General features: G+C 39.5%; 1 protein-coding gene across 2 annotated transcripts in view; it reads left to right on the forward strand.

Moving 5' to 3' along the window:
* Positions 1-20,530, forward strand: part of LOC109553349 (disintegrin and metalloproteinase domain-containing protein 5-like) — a 148,998-nt gene that overhangs the window by 13,747 nt on the left and 114,721 nt on the right. For both annotated transcript variants that reach the window (XM_070781456.1, XM_070781457.1), the window contains exons 4-7: positions 106-184; positions 496-572; positions 2,174-2,348; positions 3,469-3,534. In XM_070781456.1, coding sequence (XP_070637557.1) covers positions 106-184; positions 496-572; positions 2,174-2,348; positions 3,469-3,534 — 397 coding nt within the window. The remainder of the gene's footprint in view (positions 1-105; positions 185-495; positions 573-2,173; positions 2,349-3,468; positions 3,535-20,530) is intronic.

The following is a 20,530-nucleotide window of genomic DNA, read 5'->3' on the forward strand; positions in this document are numbered from 1 at the left end:
TACTTTAAATTCCTCCTTTAAAAAGAAAATTTGTATTATTAAGATGTTTTTTCTTCATCTGTTTTCTGTTTACAATTTGACCATGTTTTTGTGATTTCTGCCTAGGTCATTTTTATCTTCAGCTTCTGTTGTTTATTTTTATGACAAAAATGACATCCAACATCATCAGCCCTTGTCAGCTCAGGTAAGACTTACATCAGCCTTTGTCAGCTCAGGTAAGACTTAGGTTTCTTTGTTATAGATTTCTTATTCTGAATTTTCCTTAAAATATAGATATTATGAAATTTTTAGAATGTTATTTCACACATTCAGTGAAATTAAATAACCTGGACTAGTTCTTATTTCTGCCTGGCACAACTCATTGGGTCATGGCCATTCATATTAAAGTCCTAAGCAGTGAAAGTAAAAAATACAAGTGAGGTATCTGGAATGTCCATTTAAAAAAGAAGTTAACCATTTTTTTTTTTTCTGTGTTTTTTTTTTTTTTTTCCTCAGATGGATTGCAATTATCATGGATATGTTGCAGGTTTTCCAAATTCTCTTGTATCACTCAACATTTGTTCGGGACTCAGGTTGTAACCTATTTAGAGATACTCCTTTTGCCAGTATTAGATCTTGCTAAACTGTAATATTTATCCTCCAGTATTTTTTCTAGTTCTCCACTCACCTTTATTATTTCAATTTCCTATGGAGTGAGCCAGGATTACTGACAAAATAAAGTTAGTCACCCTGGCAGTATCCATTCCAGATGGGAGTCTACACGTTGATTCTAACAGGCTATGCTGCTTGAGGCTTTGAGCAATCTTGAGTACAGGTAGTGTTGATTGGGTCTCTCCATACTAGTTTTCTCAAATTCTTTATGTTTTTGCTGCTGCTGCTGCTAAGTCGCTTCAGTCGTGTCCGACTCTGTGCGACCCCATAGATGGCAGCCCACCAGGCTCCCCATCCCTGGGATTCTCCAGGCAAGAACACTGGAGTGGGTTGCCATTTCTTTCCCCAATGCATGAAAGTGAAAAGTGAAAGTGAAGTCGCTCAGTCGTGTCCAACTCTGAGCGACCCCATGGACTGCAGCCTACCAGGCTCCTCCATCCATGGGATTTTCCAGGCAAGAGTACTGGAGTGGGGTGCCATTGCCTTCTCTGCTTTATGTTTTTGCAGGTATCTTAATTTTCTAGAGTGATTGACAATGCGGAATGCCTGAGTCTGACCGATACTTTGGCTCTGCTCAGTCATTCTCAGGCAGATAGTACCTTTAACTCAGCCACACAAATGATTTAGAACATGAAGTATCAGGGGAGATACAGGGATTTCAAAGAGAAGCAAGGGACCTAAACTAAGGAGAAGAGTGCCTATGGCTAAAATCTTGGTTAGAACATCAACACCTAGGTAGAAGTCTTAACCTGTTTAAGCACATAGATGTGTCATAGATGTGTGTAGATGTGCCTACATATTGGCACTTGCCATCTACCTCAACAAGGATTAGATTGTATGCTCCTGCTGAATTTGCACCCCCTGAAGGAGTGGAATTCAGGGTTGAGAACAGAAATGCGGCACTCTGTGCTCTGTGAAGACTGGCAGAACAGGTCTTCAGGTAGTTAGATATTCTCAGGAGCTGATTTTATGAGCCCAATTTTTGTATTTCCTCATAGCTAGAAAAGCAATAAAATCCTTCATGGTAATGACTATTTCCTGTGACTAGCAAAAGCTTCACGAGACTAGCAGAAACTTTCTACAAAAAATACGTGCTTGATCGCATGTACACCACCTTCACAAAAATCACATATAAACTCTTCTTCCCCACTACCTCTTTAGAACAGTTAGAGCTATCTGAGGTAATATCACCCGGGCTGCAGTCCTCATTTTGCTCCCAAATAAAACTTACCTTGCAGCTCTATCGTTGTGCATTTTTTTATGTTGACAGATGCATGCCACTAAAACTGGTTTCTTTAAGATAATCAAAATATTTCTATTAGAATATTTGTAATAAAAAGCCAGACATATACTGTGTTATTACTGTCCAGTTCTAGAACAATACCTCAAAGAATAAAGAGAGAAATAGAAAAACCAAGATGACTTTAAATGTAAAAAAAATTGTTTTCTGGCCAACATTTCTTATTAGAATTACAGTTCAGTAGGATAATTTCAGATTTGTTTTGATTATTTTACCATTCAGGGGAACACTGCAGTTTAAAAACATCTCATATGCACTTGAACCAGTTGAGTCAGTATCAGGATTCATGCACATGATTTATGAAGAAAAAAATGATATAAGTGCTATCCCTCTGTTACTGGAAAATGACACTTACAGCTATGAGAGATCACAGTATAAAGTCAGAAAAAGTTCAGAAGTAAGTGTGGACTCCTTATTATAATGTATTCTGTGTAATTTTATAAAATGAAAAATACTTTCAGAGCAAAATTTGGTGACTTGTAAATTTTAAGTTTATCTTACTTTTTCATGATGGCATTTCATGACTTTTCAGATGGATTCAGAATGAAATTTTTTGTTATGCTTCTTGTTTGATGAAAGTTTAGCAAAAACTTAGGTAATTGATTTTGGAAACAGATATGTGAATATAAGATTATATAAACCAAAAAGCTAATTTTCATATGTGGACATTTGGATAATTAATGTAAATTCTTCCTTTTCCTGAATTATTCTGGTAATTTGAGTGAATATGTGATCTGAATTTCTAAATGAGTCTTTGTTATATGAGAATTCAGAAATGGATAATAATAGTTAGTGGCTTGCATAAGGTACGTGTAAAGCAAACTGATGAATTCTTCCTCCACAAAGACCTGTAAGCTGCCATAAATAACATTCCTGGCTCCAGTGAACAGTCAGTGATTGTAAACTTTAGTAATATTTTTCTAAACCATGGTTTGTCAAAAGTAGTTTCTAATAATTGATAGCAAAAAAATCTGCCCACATGAAAGATTACTATGAAAAATGATCACAAGGCTAAGGAAAGGAAGGCTTCCCTGGTGGCCCAGTGGTAAAGAATCTGCCTGCCAATGCAGGAGACAAACATGGGTTTGATCCATGGGTTGGGAAGATCCCCTGGAGAAGGAAATGGCAAACCACTACAGTATTCCTCTCTGGATAATCCTATGGACAGAGAAGCCTGACAAGCTACAGTCCATGAGGTCACAAAGAGTTGGACAACACTGAATGAGCACACAAGGAAAGGAAAACTTTATGTTATAAACTTAATATTTCTAATATCAGCTATTGTAAAAATCAAATTATGCCTGGGTATTATATACAGCACTGACTCTCACTGAAAATTCTTATTAACAATAGGCATATTTTGGACTGGAATTTTCTGAATAGTACCTAAAATTTGTATTTGAAAATCACCTTAATATATAATCAGTAGCAACATGCCTCTCAGTTTATCTGAACATAATTTCAATAGAACATACACTTTTGGAAATTTCTCAGGACTCATGTTATATGTTTTTCAGAGATCTGGCCATACCAAATTATTCCCTCGATACATTGATATGTATATTGTTGTGGATAAAAATCTGGTAAGTTTTTTTTTTAATATAAATTTATTAATTTTAATTGGAGGCTAATTACTTTACAATGTATTGGTTTTGCCATACATCAACATGAATCCACCATGGGTGTACACGTGTTCCCCATCCTGAACCCCCCTCCCACCTCCCTCCACATACCATCCCTCTGGGTCATCCCAGTGCACCAGCCCCGAGCATCCTGTATCATGTATCGAACCTGGACTGCCAATTCGTTTCACATATGACATTATACATGTTTTGATGCCATTCTCCCAAATCATCCCACTGTCTCCCTCTCCCACAGAGTCCAAAAGACTGTTCTATACATCTGTGTCTCTTTTGCTGTCTTGGATACAGGGTTATCACTACCATCTTTCTAAATTCCATATATATGCATTAGTATACTGTATTGGTGTTTTTCTTTCTGGCTTACTTCACTCTGTATAATAGGCTCCAGTTTCATCCACCTCATTAGAACTGATTCAAATGTATTCTTTTTAATGGCTGAGTAATACTCCATTGTGTATTTTACCACAGCTTTCTTATCCATTCATCTGCTGATGGACATCTAGGTTACTTCCATGTCCTGGCTATTATAAACAGTGCTGCAATGAACATTGGGGTACACATGTCTCTTTCAATTCTGGTTTCCTTAGTTTGTATGCCCAGCAGTGGGATTGCTGGATCATAGGGCAGTTCTATTTCCAGTTTTTTAAGGAATCTACAAACTATTCTCTGTAGTGGCTGTACTAGTTTGCATTCCCACCAACAGTGTAAGAGGGTTCTCTTTTCTCCACACCCTCTCCAGTATTTATTGCTTGTAGACTTTGGATCGCAGCCATTCTGACTGGTGTGAAATGATACCTCATAGTGGTTTTGATTTGCATTTCTCTGATAATGAGTGATGTTGAGCATCTTTTCATGTGTTTGTTAGCCATCTGTATGTCTTTGGAGAAATGTCTGTTTAGTTCTTTGGCCCATTTTTTGATTGGGTCATTTATTTTTCTGGAGTTGAGCTGTAGGAGTTGCTTGTATATTTTTGAGATTAGTTGTTTGTCAGTTGCTTCATTTGCTATTATTTTCTCCCATTCTGAAGGCTGTCTTTTCACCTTGCTTACAGTTTCCTTTGTTGTGCAGAAGCTTTTAATTAGGTTCCATTTGTTTATTTTTGCTTTTATTTCCAATATTCTGGGAGGTGGGTCATAGAGGATCCTGCTGTGATTTATGTTGGAGAGTGTTTTGCCTATGTTCCTCTCTAGGAGTTTTATAGCTTCTGGTCTTACGTTTAGATCTTTAATCCATTTTGAGTTTATTTTTGTGTATGGTGTTAGAAAGTGTTCTAGTTTCATTCTTTTACAAGTGGTTGACCAGTTTTCCCAGCACCACTTGTTAAAGAGATTGTCTTTAATCTGTTGTATATTCTTGCCTCCTTTGTCAAAGATAAGGTGTCCATAGGTGTGTGGGTTAATCTCTGGGCTTTCTATTTTGTTCCTTGATCTATCTTTCTGTCTTTGTGGCAGTACCATACTGTCTTGATGACTGTGGCTTTGTAGTAGAGCCTGAAGTCAGGCAGGTTGATTCCTCCAGTTCCATTCTTCTTTCTCAAGATAGCTTTGGCTATTCGATGTTTTTTGTATTTCCATACAAATTGTGAAATTATTTGTTCTAGTCCTGTGAATAATACCGTTGGTAGCTTGATAGGAATTGCATTGAATCTATAGATTGCTTTGGGTAGTATACTCATTTTCACTATATTGATTCTTCCAATCCATGAACATGGTATATTTCTCCATCTATTAGTGTCCTCTTTGATTTCTTTCACCAGTGTTTTATAGTTTTCTATGTATAGGTTTAGTTTCTTTAGGTTGCAATGGTGAATGGAATTGTTTCCTAATTTCTGTATTTTCTCATTATTAGTGTATAGGAGTGCAAGGGATTTCCTTGTGTTGATTTTATATCCTGCAACTTTACTATATTCATTGATTAGCTCTAGTAATTTCCTGGTGGAGTCTTTAGGGTTTTCTATGTAGAGGATCATGTCATCTGCAAACAGAGTTTTACTTCTTCTTTTCCAATTTGGATTCCTTTTATTTCTTTTTATGCACTGATTGTTGTGTCCAAAACTTCCAAAACTATGTTGAATAGTAGTGGTGAAAGTGGGCACCCTTGTCTTGTTCCTGACTTTAGGGGAAATGCTTTCAATTTTTCACCATCTAGGATAATGTTTGCTGTGGGTTTGTCATATATAGCTTTTATTATGTTGAGGTATGTTCCTTCTATTCCTGCTTTCTGGAGAGTTTTTATCATAAATGGATGTTGAATTTTGTCAAAGGCCTTCTCTGCATCTATTGAGATAATCATGTGGCTTTTATTTTTCAATTTGTTAATATGGTGTATTACATTGATTGATTTGCGAATATTGAAGAATCTTTGCATCCCTGGGATAAAGCCCACTTGGTCATGGTGTATGATCTTTTTAATGTGTTGTTGGATTCAGATTGCTAGAATTTTGTTAAGGATTTTTGCATCTATGTTCATCAGTGATATTGGCCTGTAGTTTTCTTTTTTTGTGGCATTTTTGTCAGGTTTTGGTATTAGGGTGATGGTGGCCTCATAGAATGAGTTTGGAAGTTTACCTTCCTCTGCAATTTTCTGGAAGAGTTTGAGGAGGATAGGTGTCAGCTCTTCTCTAAATTTTTGGTAGAATTCCGCTGTGAAGCCATCTGGACCTGGGCTTTTTTTTTGCTGGAAGATTTCTGATTACAGTTTCAATTTCCGTGCTTGTGATGGGTCTGTTAAGATTTTCTATTGCTTCCTGGTTCAGTTTTGGAAAGTTGTATTTTTCTAAGAATTTTTCCGTATCTTCCACGTTGTCCATTTTATTGGCATATAGTTGCTGATAGTAGTCTCTTATGATCCTTTGTATTTCTGTGTTGTCTGTTGTGATCTCTCCATTTTCATTTCTAATTTTATTATTGATTTCTCTTCCTTTGTTTCTTGATGAGTCTGGCTAATGGTTTGTCAATTTTATTTATCCTTTCAAAAAACCAGCTTTTGGCTTTGTTGATTTTTGCTATGGTCTCTTTTGTTTCTTTTGCATTTATTTCTGCCTTAATTTTAAAGATTTCTTTCCTTCTACTAACCCTGGGGTTCTTCATTTCTTCCTTTTCTAGTTGCTTTAGGTATAGAGTTAGGTTATTTATTTGACTTTTTTTCTTGTTTCTTGATGTATGCCTCTATTGCTATGAACCTTCCCCTTAGCACTGCTTTTACAGTGTCCCACAGGTTTTGGGTTGTTGTATTTTCATTTTCATTCGTTTCTATGCATATTTTGATTTCTTCTGTGATTTGTTGGTTATTCAGCAGCGTGTTGTTCAGCCTCTATATGTTGGAATTTTTAATAGTTTTTCTCCTGTAATTGAGATCTAATCTTACTGCATTGTGGTCAGAAAAGATGCTTGGAATCATTTCAGTTTTTTTGAATTTACCAAGGCTAGATTTATGGCCCAGGATGTGATCTATCCTGGAGAAGGTTCTGTGTGTGCTTGAGAAAAAGGTGAAATTCATTGTTTTGGGGTGAAATGTCCTATATATCAATTAGGTCTAACTGGTCTATTGTATCATTTAAAGTTTGTATCATTTAAATTCCTTGTTAAATTTCTGTTTAGTTGATCTATCCATAGGTGTGAGTGGGATATTAAAGTCTCCCACTATTATTGTGTTGTTAATTTCTCCTTTCATACTTGTTAGCATTTGTCTTACATACTGTGGTGCTCCCGTGTTGGGTGCATATATATTTATCATTGTTATATCATCTTCTTGGATTGATCCTTTGATCATTATGTAGTGTCCTTCTTTGTCTCTTTTCACAGCCTTTGTTTTAAAGTCTATTTTGTCTGATATGAGTATTGCTATTCCTGCTTTCTTTTGGTCTCTATTTGTGTGGAATATCTTTTTCCAGCTCTTCACTTTCAGTCTGTTTGTGTCCCTTGTTTTGGGCTGGGTCTCTTGTAGACAACATATATAGGGGTCTTGTTTTTGTATCCATTCAGCCAGTCTTTGTCTTTTGGTTAGGGCATTCAACCCATTTACGTTTAAGGTTATTATTGATAAGTATGATCCCGTTGCCATTTACTTTATTGTTTGGGGTTCGAGTTTATACTCCCTTTTTGTGTTTCCTGTCTAGAGAAGATCTTTAGCATTTGTTGAAGAGCTGGTTTGGTGGTGCTGAATTGTCTCAGCTTTTGCTTGTCTGAGAAGCTTTTGATTTCTCCTTCATATCTGAATGAGATCCTTGCTGGGTACAGTAATTTGGGCTGTAGGTTATTTTCTTTCACCACTTTAAGTATGTCCTGCCATTCCCTCCTGGCTTGAAGAGTTTCTATTGAAAGAGCAGCTGTTATCCTTATGGGAATCCCCTTGTGTATTTGTTGTTTTTCCCTTGCTGCTTTTAATATTTGTTCTTTGTGTTTGATCTTTGTTAATTTGATTAATATGTGTCTTGGGGTGTTTTGCCTTGGGTTTATCCTGTTTGAGACTCTCTGGGTTTCTTGGACTTGGGTGATTATTTCCTTCCCCATTTTAGGGAAGTTTTCAACTATTATCTCCTCAAGTATTTTCTCATGGTCTTTCTTTTTGTCTTCTTCTTCTGGGACTCCTGTGATTTGAATATTGGGGTGTTTGACATTGTCCCAGAGGTCTCTGAGATTGTCCTCATTTCTTTTAATTAGTTTTTCTTTTTTCCTCTCTGATTCATTTATTTCTACCATTCTATCTTCTACCTCACTAATCCTATCTTCTGCCTCCGTTATTCTACTATTTGTTGCCTCCAGAGTGTTTTTGATCTCATTTATTGCATTATTCATTATATATTGACTCTTTTTTATTTCTTCTAGGTCTTTGTTAGACCTTTCTTGCATCTTCTCAATCCTTGTCTCCATGCTATTTATCTGTGATTCCATTTTGTTTTAAAGATTTTAGATTATTTTCACTATCATCATTTGAAATTCTTTATCAGGTAGATGCCCTATCTCTTCCTCTTTTGTTTGGTTTGGTGGGCATTTATCCTGTTCTTTTACCTTCTGGGTATTCCTCTGTGTCTTCATCTTGTTTATATTGCTGTGTTTGGGGTGGCCTTTCTGTATTCTGGCAGTTTGTGGAGTTCTCTTTATTGTAGAGTTTCCTCACTGCTGTGGGGGCGGGGGGGTTGTACGGGTGGCTTGTCAAGGTTTCCTGGTTAGGGAAGCCTGTGTCGGTGTTCTGGTGGGTGGAGCTGGATTTCTTCTCTCTCGAGTGCAGTGAAGTTTCCAGTAATGAGTTATGAGATGTCAATGGGTTTGGAGTGACTTTGGGCAGCCTGTATATTGAAGCTCAGGGCTATGTTCCTGTGTTGCTGGAGAATTTTCAGGGTATGTCTTACTCTGGAACTTGTTGGCCCTTGGGTGGTACTTGGTTTCAGTGTAGGTATGGAGGCGTTTGATGAGCTCCTATTGATTAATGTTCCCTGGAGTCAGGAGTTCTCTGGTGTTCTCAGGATTTGGACTTAAGCCTCCTGCTTCTGGTTTTCAGCCTTATTTTTACAGTAGCCTCAAGACTTCTCCATCTATACCGCACCACTGATAAAACATCTAGGTTAAAGATGAAAAGTTTCTCCACAGTGAGGGATACCCAGAGAGGTTCATAGAGTTACATGAAGACGAGAAGAGGGAGGAGGGAGATAGAGGTGACCAGGATGAGATGAGGTGGAATCAATAGAGGAGAGAGCAAGCTAGCCAGTAATCACTTCCTTATGTGTGCTCCACAGTCTGGACTGCTCAGAGATGTTCACGGAGTTACACAGAGAAGAGAAGAGGGAGGAAGGAGACAGAGGTGGCTAGGAGGATAAAGCGGGGAATCAAAAGGAGAGAGACAGATCCAGCCAGTAATCAGTTCCCTAAGTGTTCTCCACCGTCCGGAACACAGAAAGAGATTCACAGAGTTGGGTAGAGAAGGGTGAGGGAGGAGATAGAGGCAACCTGGTGGAGAAAAAGGAGAGTCCAAAGGAGGATAGAGCAGTCAAGCCAGTAATCTCGCTCCCAAGTAAAAATGGGTACTGAAGATTGGGTTCTTAAAGGTACAAATTGATAACAAATACCAAAAATCAAGGATTAAAAGTCTAGAGTAGAGGTTGGGTTTTCAAAAATTCAATATTAAAGGAAAAAAAAGTCACAAAAATTATAATATATATATCTGAAGTTTGCTTTAAAAAATAGAGTCTCTTTTTTTTCAAAGTAATAATAGGTTATAAAAATGAAAATTAGAGGAGTAATAGAAGACCTAAAAATAAAAAAAATTAAAGAATGATAGTAAAAGTAGTAAAAATATATCTAGGACTTTCTCTGGTGTTGTTGTTGTGGGCAGTGTGGGGGTCAGTTCATTTTCAGATAGTTCCTTGATCCAGCTTATATTTCTCAAGATCTATAGGCCTCTTCCTATGTGGTCAGTACTAATTACAGGGTTTTAATCTATTGCACCCGTCGCTTCCAAGGAGGTTCCCTCTGTTTTCGCTCCTTCTGTTTGCAGGTCTCTTCAGTGTCTAATTTCCACCTTGACACAAGGGGGCAGTGGTGAACACCTTTTTAGGCTCACCTGTTCAGTCGCGCTGTGGGGAGGGAGGGATGCTGCAAACAAATAACACTGGTGTGTGCTCGCAATATCTCAGCCACATTGGGTTTGCCCCCGCTCACAGCGTGTGTGCTTTCCCTGTCTACACTGCTTAGGCTCTAGGTTGCTCTACTGGGAACTGTCTGAGGCTGGCCCTGGGTTGTATGCAGTTCCCAGGTCTAAGCCGCTCAGGTTCAGGCATTCGGGTAGTCCTCAAAGGTGCAGACTTGCTTGGGCCTGCATTTTGTGCCCTTCCCAGGTCCGAGCAGCTCAGGTGACCAGGTGTTTGGTGAGCGTGGTCTCTGCAACTTATCACCTCCCCTGTCCCTGCCGCTCGGTTTTCTGGGTGTACAACTGGTGCACCTTCTCAGGCGGATGTTGACCGTCCAGAATCTTGAGAAGTCTTTTTTTTTTTTTAATTTTTTAAAATATAAATTTATTTATTTTAATTGGAGGTTAATCACTTTACAATATTGTATTGGTTTTGCCATACATCAACACGAATCCGCCACAGGCATACACGTGTTCCCCATCCTGAACCCCACTCCCTCCTCCCTCCCTGTGCCATCCCTCTGGGTCGTCCCAGTGCACCAACCCCAAGCATCCAGTATAAGAAGCCTGCTTGCAGTTTGGTAGATAATGCCTTTCTGGGGTCGGGATTGCCCCTTTCTGGCTCTGGCTGCCCTGGCCTGCCTGTCAGTGGAGGGGGATGGGTCAGCCTGCAGCTGGCTAGCTGTGCTCAGTCCTTTGTTCTGTGAGCGGGCCTGAAGGTGTCTTAGGTAACGGCTTTTCACGTGGTAGCTATCCCACAGCCTAGTTTGCTAGCCCAAGTTAGTTCCCTCAGATTGCCCTTGGAGCATTCAGGCCCAGTCCTTACTCTAAGCAGAGCAGCCCGCACCTCCCCGCCCAGCCCCCGCTTGCTAATGGCGGATGCAGGCGTCTGTGCTGCTTCCCCGCTGGGAGTTACCGTTGGGCACGTAATCTGTGGGTTTTAATTATTTATTTATTTTTCCTCCCGGTTATGTTGCCCTCTGTGGTTCCAAGGCTCGCCACAGACTTGGCAGTGAGAGTGTTTCCTGGTATTTGGAAACTTCTCTCTTTTTCAAGACTCCCTTCCTGGGATGGAGCTCCATCCCTACCTCTTTTGTCTCTCTTTTTATCTTTTGTATTTTTTCCTACCTCCTTTCGAAGACAATGGGCTGCTTTTCTGGGTGCCTGATGTCTTCTGCCAGCATTCAGAAGTTTTTTTATGAAATTTACTCAGCGTTCAAATGTTCTTTTGATGAATTTGTGGGGGAGAAAGTGGTCTCCCTGTCCTATTCCTCCACCATCTTAGGACCGCCCTCCAGTTTTTTCTTTTTTTTTGCACTTACAGTTTTAAATGATTTAATAATTGTCTTTAACTTGATTTCAATTATATAATGAAAATTTAAAAACCATTTCCTGTTAAATGGTTATTATTTTGCTTTTACCATAAATGAATTCTTAAAAATTGTGACTATACCAAGTTTTTGTTAATTCATTTATTTTGTATTATAGGTGCTCTTAATCGCTTTTTTAAAGTGAACTATCTTTTCATTTTTTAAAGCTTGCCTGCTAGTTTTCTGTCTTTTTTTTTTTTCCAGAAGGGCTACATCCTCAATGGAAATGTAGATTAGAATTCCTCCGAACTCTCAAACCCCACATACAATAATATTTAATTTCCTCAGTTTAATTGGAAGAGTAGTCTACTACAAAACAAATACGCCACTCCTTTTAAGCAAAAAGAGAAAATGAGTTATCTGTTTTGTTCTAGCTAAGTTCTAGGTAAACAAGTTATGTTTCATTCAACTAACTTCAAGGTCAATGAAATGGCAATTCTCGTAGTGAGGATGCATGACTGTACTTTAGGTCTCATAGATTTAGGTTTTGAGTTTATACAACATAAGTGGTTAGTAGATTCTAAACTAGAAAGTTACATTTGACCCATGTTGGTAGATTTGAGGGCAGCTGATGGAAGCAAGTCATACTTTTCTCTGGAGGAATGCAAGTTCAAGCAGGATTCCTACAGATGAATATCAGCCATATATGAGCTCAAAATTCATAAGAGATTTAACCACCATGTCAAGGGTTAGCAAAACAAAAAATCATACATTAGACCCAGAAAACTTGTAGATATTAAAATTTTAAGATATAAGTTATAAAATATGTTTTTTCCCAGAAGGAAGTCACTGATTCTGGAGAGGTAAATATGAGTCAGGAAAGCTGAGCTAACTCTTGGCAGAGGTCACAGAGATTGAAGTGCGTGACTCATTAAAGAACTGGAGGATTTTTTAGCATGGCTAAGGTGACCAACACATACACTAAAATTGTATTTCTATAAAATTACAAAGCAGTTCAAAGTAGGAGAGCAGAATTTTAAGCACAATTATCATAAGGAAGGCAAAAAAGGGGAAGAAAAATGTACATTAAGTATTGCATAAATATGGAACAAATTAAAAGCTAAGATTAAGATAAAATATTTCAAGTAAAATATGTAAATAACTATAGTAGATGTAGAGAGACTAAGTACTGCAGTTAAAATCCAATGTTAAGGACTTCCCTGAAGGTCCAGTGGGTAGGAATCTACCTGCCAGTGCAGGGGACATGGGTTTGATCCCTGGTCTGGGAAGTTTCCACATGCTGCGGAGCAAACAAGCCCTTGTGTCCTGCAGCTACTGAGCCCACACTCTAGAGCCCATGAGCTGCAACTACTGAAGCCCTGTGCCTAGAGCCTGTGCTCCACAACAAGAGAAGCTACCGCAATGTGAAGCCTGCACACTGCAGTGAGAGAGTAGCCTCCACTCACCATAATTAGAGAAAGCCCACACATAGCAACCAAGTCCCAATGCAGCCAATAAATAAATAAATAAAATCCAATGATAAGGTTTAATTAAAACAAAAGAACAGAGTATGATGCAAGACATACATACACATAACACACACACATACATACATACATATACCCTCTGCTTACAACTGACATATCAAAAATAATATGATATGTCATGACAGTAGAAGGCTATAAAACTATACTGTAAAAACAAAAATTCTAAAATAAAAGACAAAGTAGACTTAAAGGTAAGTGTAAGTTGTCTCTTACTGTGTGGCATACCTCTCCAACATTTACTGGTTTAAACCAGTAATTGTTTATTTATTTGATTGGAAGCCCAGAGACCCTTTTGGACTTTTATCAGACCCTTTTATCTAATGTGGTGGCCTTTCATCAATACAGCGATCTTAAAACCTTTGTAGTCATCCTTTTTTTTTTTTTTTTTTTAAAACGGGATTACTTTTTAGCCACCTTTTTTTCCTCACACAGAAAATGTTCTTTATTACGATACAGCTAAAAAGGTTTCAACAACTGTATTTAAGCAAAATATATGTTGCTATGTGGTTACCTGTGGCGGGTTTGAGAATTGACTGTGATCTTCATGAAGCCCAGTGGGGAGCTTGCAAAAGATCTCTTAGTGCCTTTTCTTGAAATAGCCCACCAGTGTGAAATTTTTCACTTCTCAAACTGTTTCCTAATGAAAGAGTACAGAGTTTATTTTATTTGTTTAGCATAATGTCCTAAACTTTCATCTATGTTGTAACATGTAGCATTATGTCCTTTTTTAAGGCTGCAAAATGTCCCATTATGTCCCCCTATACAAAATTTTCTTTATCCAGTCACCTGTTAATGGACTTTTGACTTTCTCCCACTTCTTTGCTATTGTGAGTAACAATGCAAGGAACATGCATGTGTAAATATCTCTTTGAGATCTTTCTTCTTTAAATGTTTGGTAAAATATGTTAGTGAATCTACTGCATCTTGGATTTTACTTTATTCTGTGGCTTTTGATTACTGGTTCAATCTAATTATTCATTATTGATCTAGTCACATATTTAATATTTTTGTGTATTTCAGTCTTGATTGGTTAGGTTTCTAAGAATTTTTCTTGGCTTTTCCAATTAGCTTGTACCTATTCATAGTAGTCTCTTAAAATCCTGTTTATTTTTGTGATATCCATTGTAATGTCTTCTTTTCATTTTTAATTTTAGTTTTCTGTATATTCACTTAAAATTTTTAAATTTTATATTGAAGTATGGTTGATTTTCAGTGTTGTACTAGTTTTGGGTGTACAACAAAATGATTCAGTTATATCTATATATATCTATATATACACATATACACACATACATGTATATGTGTATATTTATTTGTTTTCAGATTCTTGTCCCATATAGGTTATTATAAAATACTGAATATACTTCCCTGTGCTACATGGTAGGCCCTTGTTGATCATCTATTTTAAATATAGTCAGTTCAGTTCAGTCCCTCAGTCATGTCTGACTTTTGCAACCCCATGAATTGCAGCATGCTAGGCCTCCCTGTCCATCACCAACTCCTAGAGTTCACTCAGACTCAAGTCCATCGAGTCAGCGATGCCATCCAGCCATCTCATCCTCTGTCGTCCCCTTCTCCTCCTGCCCCCAATCCCTCCCAGCATCAGAGTCTTTTCCAATCAGTCAACTCTTCCCATGAGGTGGCCAAAGTACTGGAGGTTCAGCTTTAGCATCATTCCTTCCAAAGAATACCCAAAACTAATCTCCTTTAGGATAGACTGGTTGGATCTCCTTGCAGTCCAAGGGACTCTCAAGAGTCTTCTCCAACACCACAGTTCAAAAGCGTCAATTCTTCGGTGCTCAGCTTTCTTCACAGTCCAACTCTCACATCCATACACGACCACTGAAAAAAGCATAGCCTTACTAGACGGACCTTTGTTGGCAAAGTAATGTCTCTGCTTTTGAATATGCTCTCTAGGTTGGTCATAACTTTTCTTCCAAGGAGTAAGCGTCTTTTAATTTCATGGCTGCAGTCACCATCTGCAGTGATTTTGGAGCCCCCCCAAAATAAAGTCTGACACTGTTTCCACTGTTTCCCCATCTATTTCCCATGAAGTGATGGGACCAGATGCCATGATCTTCGTTTTCTGAATGTTGAGCTTTAAGCCAACTTTTTCACTCTCCTCTTTCACTTTCATCAAGAGGCTGTTTAGTTCCTCTTCACTTTCTGCCATAAGGGTGGTGTCATCTGCATATCTGAGGTTATTGCTATTTCTCCTGGCAATCTTGTTTCCAGCTTGTGCTTCTTCCAGCCCAGCACTTCTCATGATGTACTCTGCCTATAAGTTAAATAAGTAGGGTGACAATATATAGCCTTGACGTACTCCTTTTCCTATTTGGAAAAAGTCTGTTGTTCCATGTCCAGTTCTAATTGTTGCTTCCTGACCTGCATATGGGTTTCTCAGGAGGCAGGTCAGGTGGTCTGGTATTCCCATCTCTTTCAGAATTTTCCACAGTTTATTGTGATCCACACAGAAAAGGCTTTGGCACAGTCAATAAAGCAGAAATAGATGTTTTGCTGGAACTCTCTTGCTTTTTTGATGATCCAGAGCATGTTGGCAATTTGATCTCTGGTTCCTCTGCCTTTTCTAAAACCAGCTTGAACATCTGGAAGTTCACGGTTCACATATTGCTGAAGCCTGGCTTGGAGAATTTTGAGCATTCCTTTACTAGCGTGTGAGATGAGTGCAATTGTGTGGTAGTTTGAGCATTCTTTGGCATAGCCTTTCTTTGGGATTGGAATGAAAACTGACCTTTTCCAGTCCTGTGACCACTGCTGAGTTTTCCAAATGTGCTGGCATATTGAGTACAGCACTTTCACAGCATCATCCATCAGGATTTGGAATAGTTCAACTGGAATTCCGTCACCTCCACTAGCTTTGTTCGTAGTGATGCTTTCTAAGGCCCACTTGACTTCACATTCCAAGATGTCTGGCTCTAGGTCAGTGATCACACCATCGTGATTATCTTGGTCGTGAAGATCTTTTTTTGTACAGTTCTTCTGTGTATTCTTGCTGCCTCTTCTTAATATCTTCTGCTTCTGTTAGGTCCATACCATTTCTGTCCTTTGTCAAGCCCATCTTTGCATGAAATGTTCCCTTGGTATGTCTAATTTTCTTGCAGAGATCTCTAGTCTTTCCCATTCTGTTGTTTTCCTCTATTTCTTTACACTGATCGCTGAAGAAGGCTTTCTTATCTCTTCTTGCTATTCTTTGGAACTCTGCATTCAGATGCTTATATCTTTCCTTTTCTCCTTTGCTTTTCACTTCTCTTCTTTTCACAGCTACTTGTAAGGCCTCCCCAGACAGCCATTTTGCTTTTTTGCATTTCTTTTCCATGGGGATGATCTTGATCCCTGTCTCCTGTACAATGTCACGAATCAGTCCATAGTTCATCAGGCACTCTGTCTATCAGATATAGGCCCTTAAATCTATTTCTCACTTCCACTGTATAATCATAAGGGATTTAATTTAGGTCATACCTGAATGGTCTAGTGGTTTTCCCTACTTGCTTCAATTTACATCTGGATTTGGCAATAAGGAGTTCATGATCTGAGCCACAGTCAGCTCCTGGTCTTGTTTTTGCTGACTCTATAGAGCTTCTCCATCTTTGGCTGCAAATAATGTAATCAATCTGATTTTGGTCTTGACCATCTGGTGATGTCCTTGTATAGAGTCTTCTCTTGTGTTGTTGGAAGAGGATGTTTGCTATGACCAGTGTGTTCTCTTGGCAAAACTCTATTAGCCTTTGCCCGTCTTCATTCCGTATTCCAAGGCCAAATTTGCCTGTTACTCCAGGTGTTTCTTGACTTCCTACTTTTGCATTTAGTCCCCTATAATGAAAAGGACATCTTTTTTGGGAGTTAGTTCTAAAAGGTCTTGTAGGTCTTCGTAGAACCGTTCAACTTCAGCTTCTTCAGCGTACTGGTTGGGGCATAGACTTGGATTACTGTGATACTGAATGGTTTGCCTTGGAAACAAACATAGATCATTCTTTTGTTTTTGAGATTGCATCCAAGTACTGTATTTTGGACTCTTCTGTTGACCATGATGGCTACTCCATTTCTTCTGAGGGATTCTTGCCCAGAGTGGTAGATATAATGGTCATCTGAGTTAAATTCACCCATTCCAGTCCATTTTAGTTTTTTTTTTTTTTTTTTTAATTGCTGATGCCTCACATGATATCTGAGCATTTGAATTAGCTATCTCTAAGCAAGGTCCGATGCTGTAAAAAGAAGTATTGCATAGGAACTTGGAATGTCAGGTCCATGAATCAAGGCAAATTGGAAGTGGTCAAACAGGAGATGGCAAGAGTGAAACACCTGAATGCAGAGTTCCAAAGACTAGCAAGAAAAGATAAGAAAGCCCTCTACAGCGATCAATGCAAAGAAATAGAGGAAAACAACAGAATGGAAAGACTATAGATCTCTTCAAGAAAATTAGACATACCAAGGGAACATTTCATGCAAAGATGGGCTTGATAAAGGACAGAAATGGTATGGACCTAACAGAAGCAGAAGATATTAAGAAGAGGCGGCAAGAATACACAGAAGAACTATACAAAAAAGATCTTTACGACCAAGATAATCACGATGGTGTGATCACTGACCTAGAGCCAGACATCCTGGAATGTGAAGTCAAGTGGGCCTTAGAAAGCATCACTACGAACAAAGCTAGTGGAGGTGACGGAATTCCAGTTGAACTATTCCAAATCCTGATGGATGATGCTGTGAAAGTGCTGCACTCAATATGCCAGCACATTTGGAAAACTCAGCAGTGGTCACAGGACTGGAAAAGGTCAGTTTTCATTCCAATCCCAAAGAAAGGCTATGCCAAAGAATGCTCAAACTACCGCACAATTGCACTCATCTCACACGCTAGTAAAGGAATGCTCAAAATTCTCCAAGCCAGGCTTCAGCAATATGTGAACCGTGAACTTCCAGATGTTCAAGCTGGTTTTATTTATTTATTTATTTATTTTAATTCCCTGATTTAAAAGTCAGCTCAGATGACGGCGGGAAGCACTGCTCATCGTCCCTGTATACTAAGTAGGGACCAGGCTCCCTGAGGCGCATGCGCGCCCGCTCCCAGTCTGGCCAGCAACCTCAAGCTGGTTTTAGAAAAGGCAGAGGAACCAGAGATCAAATTGCCAACATGCTCTGGATCATCAAAAAAGCAAGAGAGTTCCAGCAAAACATCTATTTCTGCTTTATTGACTGTGCCAAAGCCTTTTCTGTGTGGATCACAATAAACTGTGGAAAATTCTGAAAGAGATGGGAATACCAGAACACCTGACCTTCCTCCTGAGAAACCCATATGCAGGTCAGGAAGCAACAATTAGAACTGGACATGGAACAACAGACTTTTTCCAAATAGGAAAAGGAGTACGTCAAGGTTGTATATTGTCACCCTACTTATTTAACTTATAGGCAGAGTACATCATGAGAAGTGCTGGGCTGGAAGAAGCACAAGCTGGAATCAAGATTGCTGGGAGAAATATCAATAACCTCAGATATGCAGATGACACCACCTTTATGGCAGAAAGTGAAGAGGAACTAAACAGCCTCTTGATGAAAGTGAAAGAGGAGAGTGAAAAAGTTGGCTTAAAGCTCAACATTCAGAAAACGAAGATCATGGCATCTGGTCCCATCACTTCATGGGAAATAGATGGGGAAACAGTGGAAACAGTGTCAGACTTTATTTTGGGGGGGCTCCAAAATCACTGCAGATGGTGACTGCAGCCATGAAATTAAAAGACGCTTACTCCTTGGAAGAAAAGTTATGACCAACCTAGAGAGCATATTCAAAAGCAGATACATTACTTTGCCAACAAAGGTCCGTTTAGTCAAGGCTATGCTTTTTCCAGTGGTCATGTATGGATATGAGAGTTGGACTGTGAAGAAAGCTGAGCACCGAAGAATTGATGCTTTTGAACTGTGGTGTTGGAGAAGACTCTTGAGAGTCCCTTGGACTGCAAGGAGATCAAACCAGTCCATTCTGAATGAGATCAGCCCTGGGATTTCTTTGGAAGGAATGATGCTAAAGCTGAAACTCCAATACTTTGGCCACCTCATGGGAAGAGTTGACTGATTGGAAAAGACTCTGATTCTGGGAGGGATTGGGGGCAGGAGAAGAAGGGGATGACAGAGGATGAGATGGCTGGATGGCACCATTGAATTGATGGACATGAGTTTGAGTGAACTCCAGGGTTGGTGATGGACAGGGAGGCCTGGCGTGCTGCGATTCATCGGGTCGCAAAGAGTTGGACACGATTTAGCGACTGATCTGAACTGAACTGAAATGTTTCTAGACGTTACAGACTCCCTTTGGCAGAGATAGTCCTTCACCATTAAAATTAGTTTGAGACTTTGGGAGTGTCAGCAGGTAGTGTCTTTGGGTAAATAGGGTTTGCAGTAAGACTCTATTTTTGTTGTATGAGGCTACTGCCTGAGGGCTGAGGTCACCTGGGTGGGGTGCTGGCTAAGAACAGTAGTATAGGATTCGTGGCTTAGTTCTCTGTCCAAGTGCGGCTATAGGATGGGCTCCACAGTTGCCTGGATTCTCTAGTCAGGCATCCTAGATGATCAGGACTGGGTCCATACTCAGCAGTAGGCAGGTCTATGAATTAGCTTCCCTTACCTGGTGTGCCGGCAGAATGAGCACCATGGCCTCCATGGCTCATGCTAGAGGACCTGAATCAGACAACACTTTGCACTGAATTCCCTGGTCAAATAAGGCTGCCAGTTTTGCTCTGCAAAAGCAGACAGTTATGAGCTGTGTTCTCTGTTCAGTGCTCCTATACTCAGTGTCATGATACATGCTACACAGCACCCTGTACCCTCAGGTATGGGCCTGGACTGAAGGCTGTATTCAGAAGTGGACTGGGCTCTGAATTAGTTTCCCTGCCTGGGTGAAGTCCCTGTACAGGTTCCAGTTCCAATCAGCCTTTTGTCAGGGGATCAAATTAAGCAGAACTATGCAAAATGTTCACTGACCTGGTGGGCACTGTAATTGTGCAGATTGATAGGAGACTGGATGGGCTCTCTCCTCAATGACTGTTCTAAACTGGAGTTGTAGGATGTGCTGTGCTGTGCTTAGTGTCTCAGTCATGTCTGACTCTTTGACACCTCATGGACTATAGCCCACCAGACTCCTCTGTCCATGGACTATAGCCCAACATGCTCCTCTGTCCATGGGGATTCTACAGGACAGAAACTGGAGTGGGTTCCCATGCCCTCCTCCGGGGATCTTCCAAACCCAGGGATCAAATCCAGGTTTCCTCCATTGCAGGCAGTTTCTTTACCATCTGAGCCACCAGGGAAGCCCAGGAATACTGGAGTAGGTAGCCTATCCCTTCTCCAGAGGAACTTCCTGGCCCAGGATTCGAACTGGGGTCTCCTGCATTGCAGGTGGATTCTTTACCAGCTGAGCTACCTGGGAAGTTGCAGGATGGGCTA

The sequence above is a fragment of the Bos indicus genome, chromosome 27, assembly GCF_029378745.1.
Source record: "Bos indicus isolate NIAB-ARS_2022 breed Sahiwal x Tharparkar chromosome 27, NIAB-ARS_B.indTharparkar_mat_pri_1.0, whole genome shotgun sequence".
Classification (NCBI taxonomy): Eukaryota; Metazoa; Chordata; class Mammalia; order Artiodactyla; family Bovidae; genus Bos; species Bos indicus.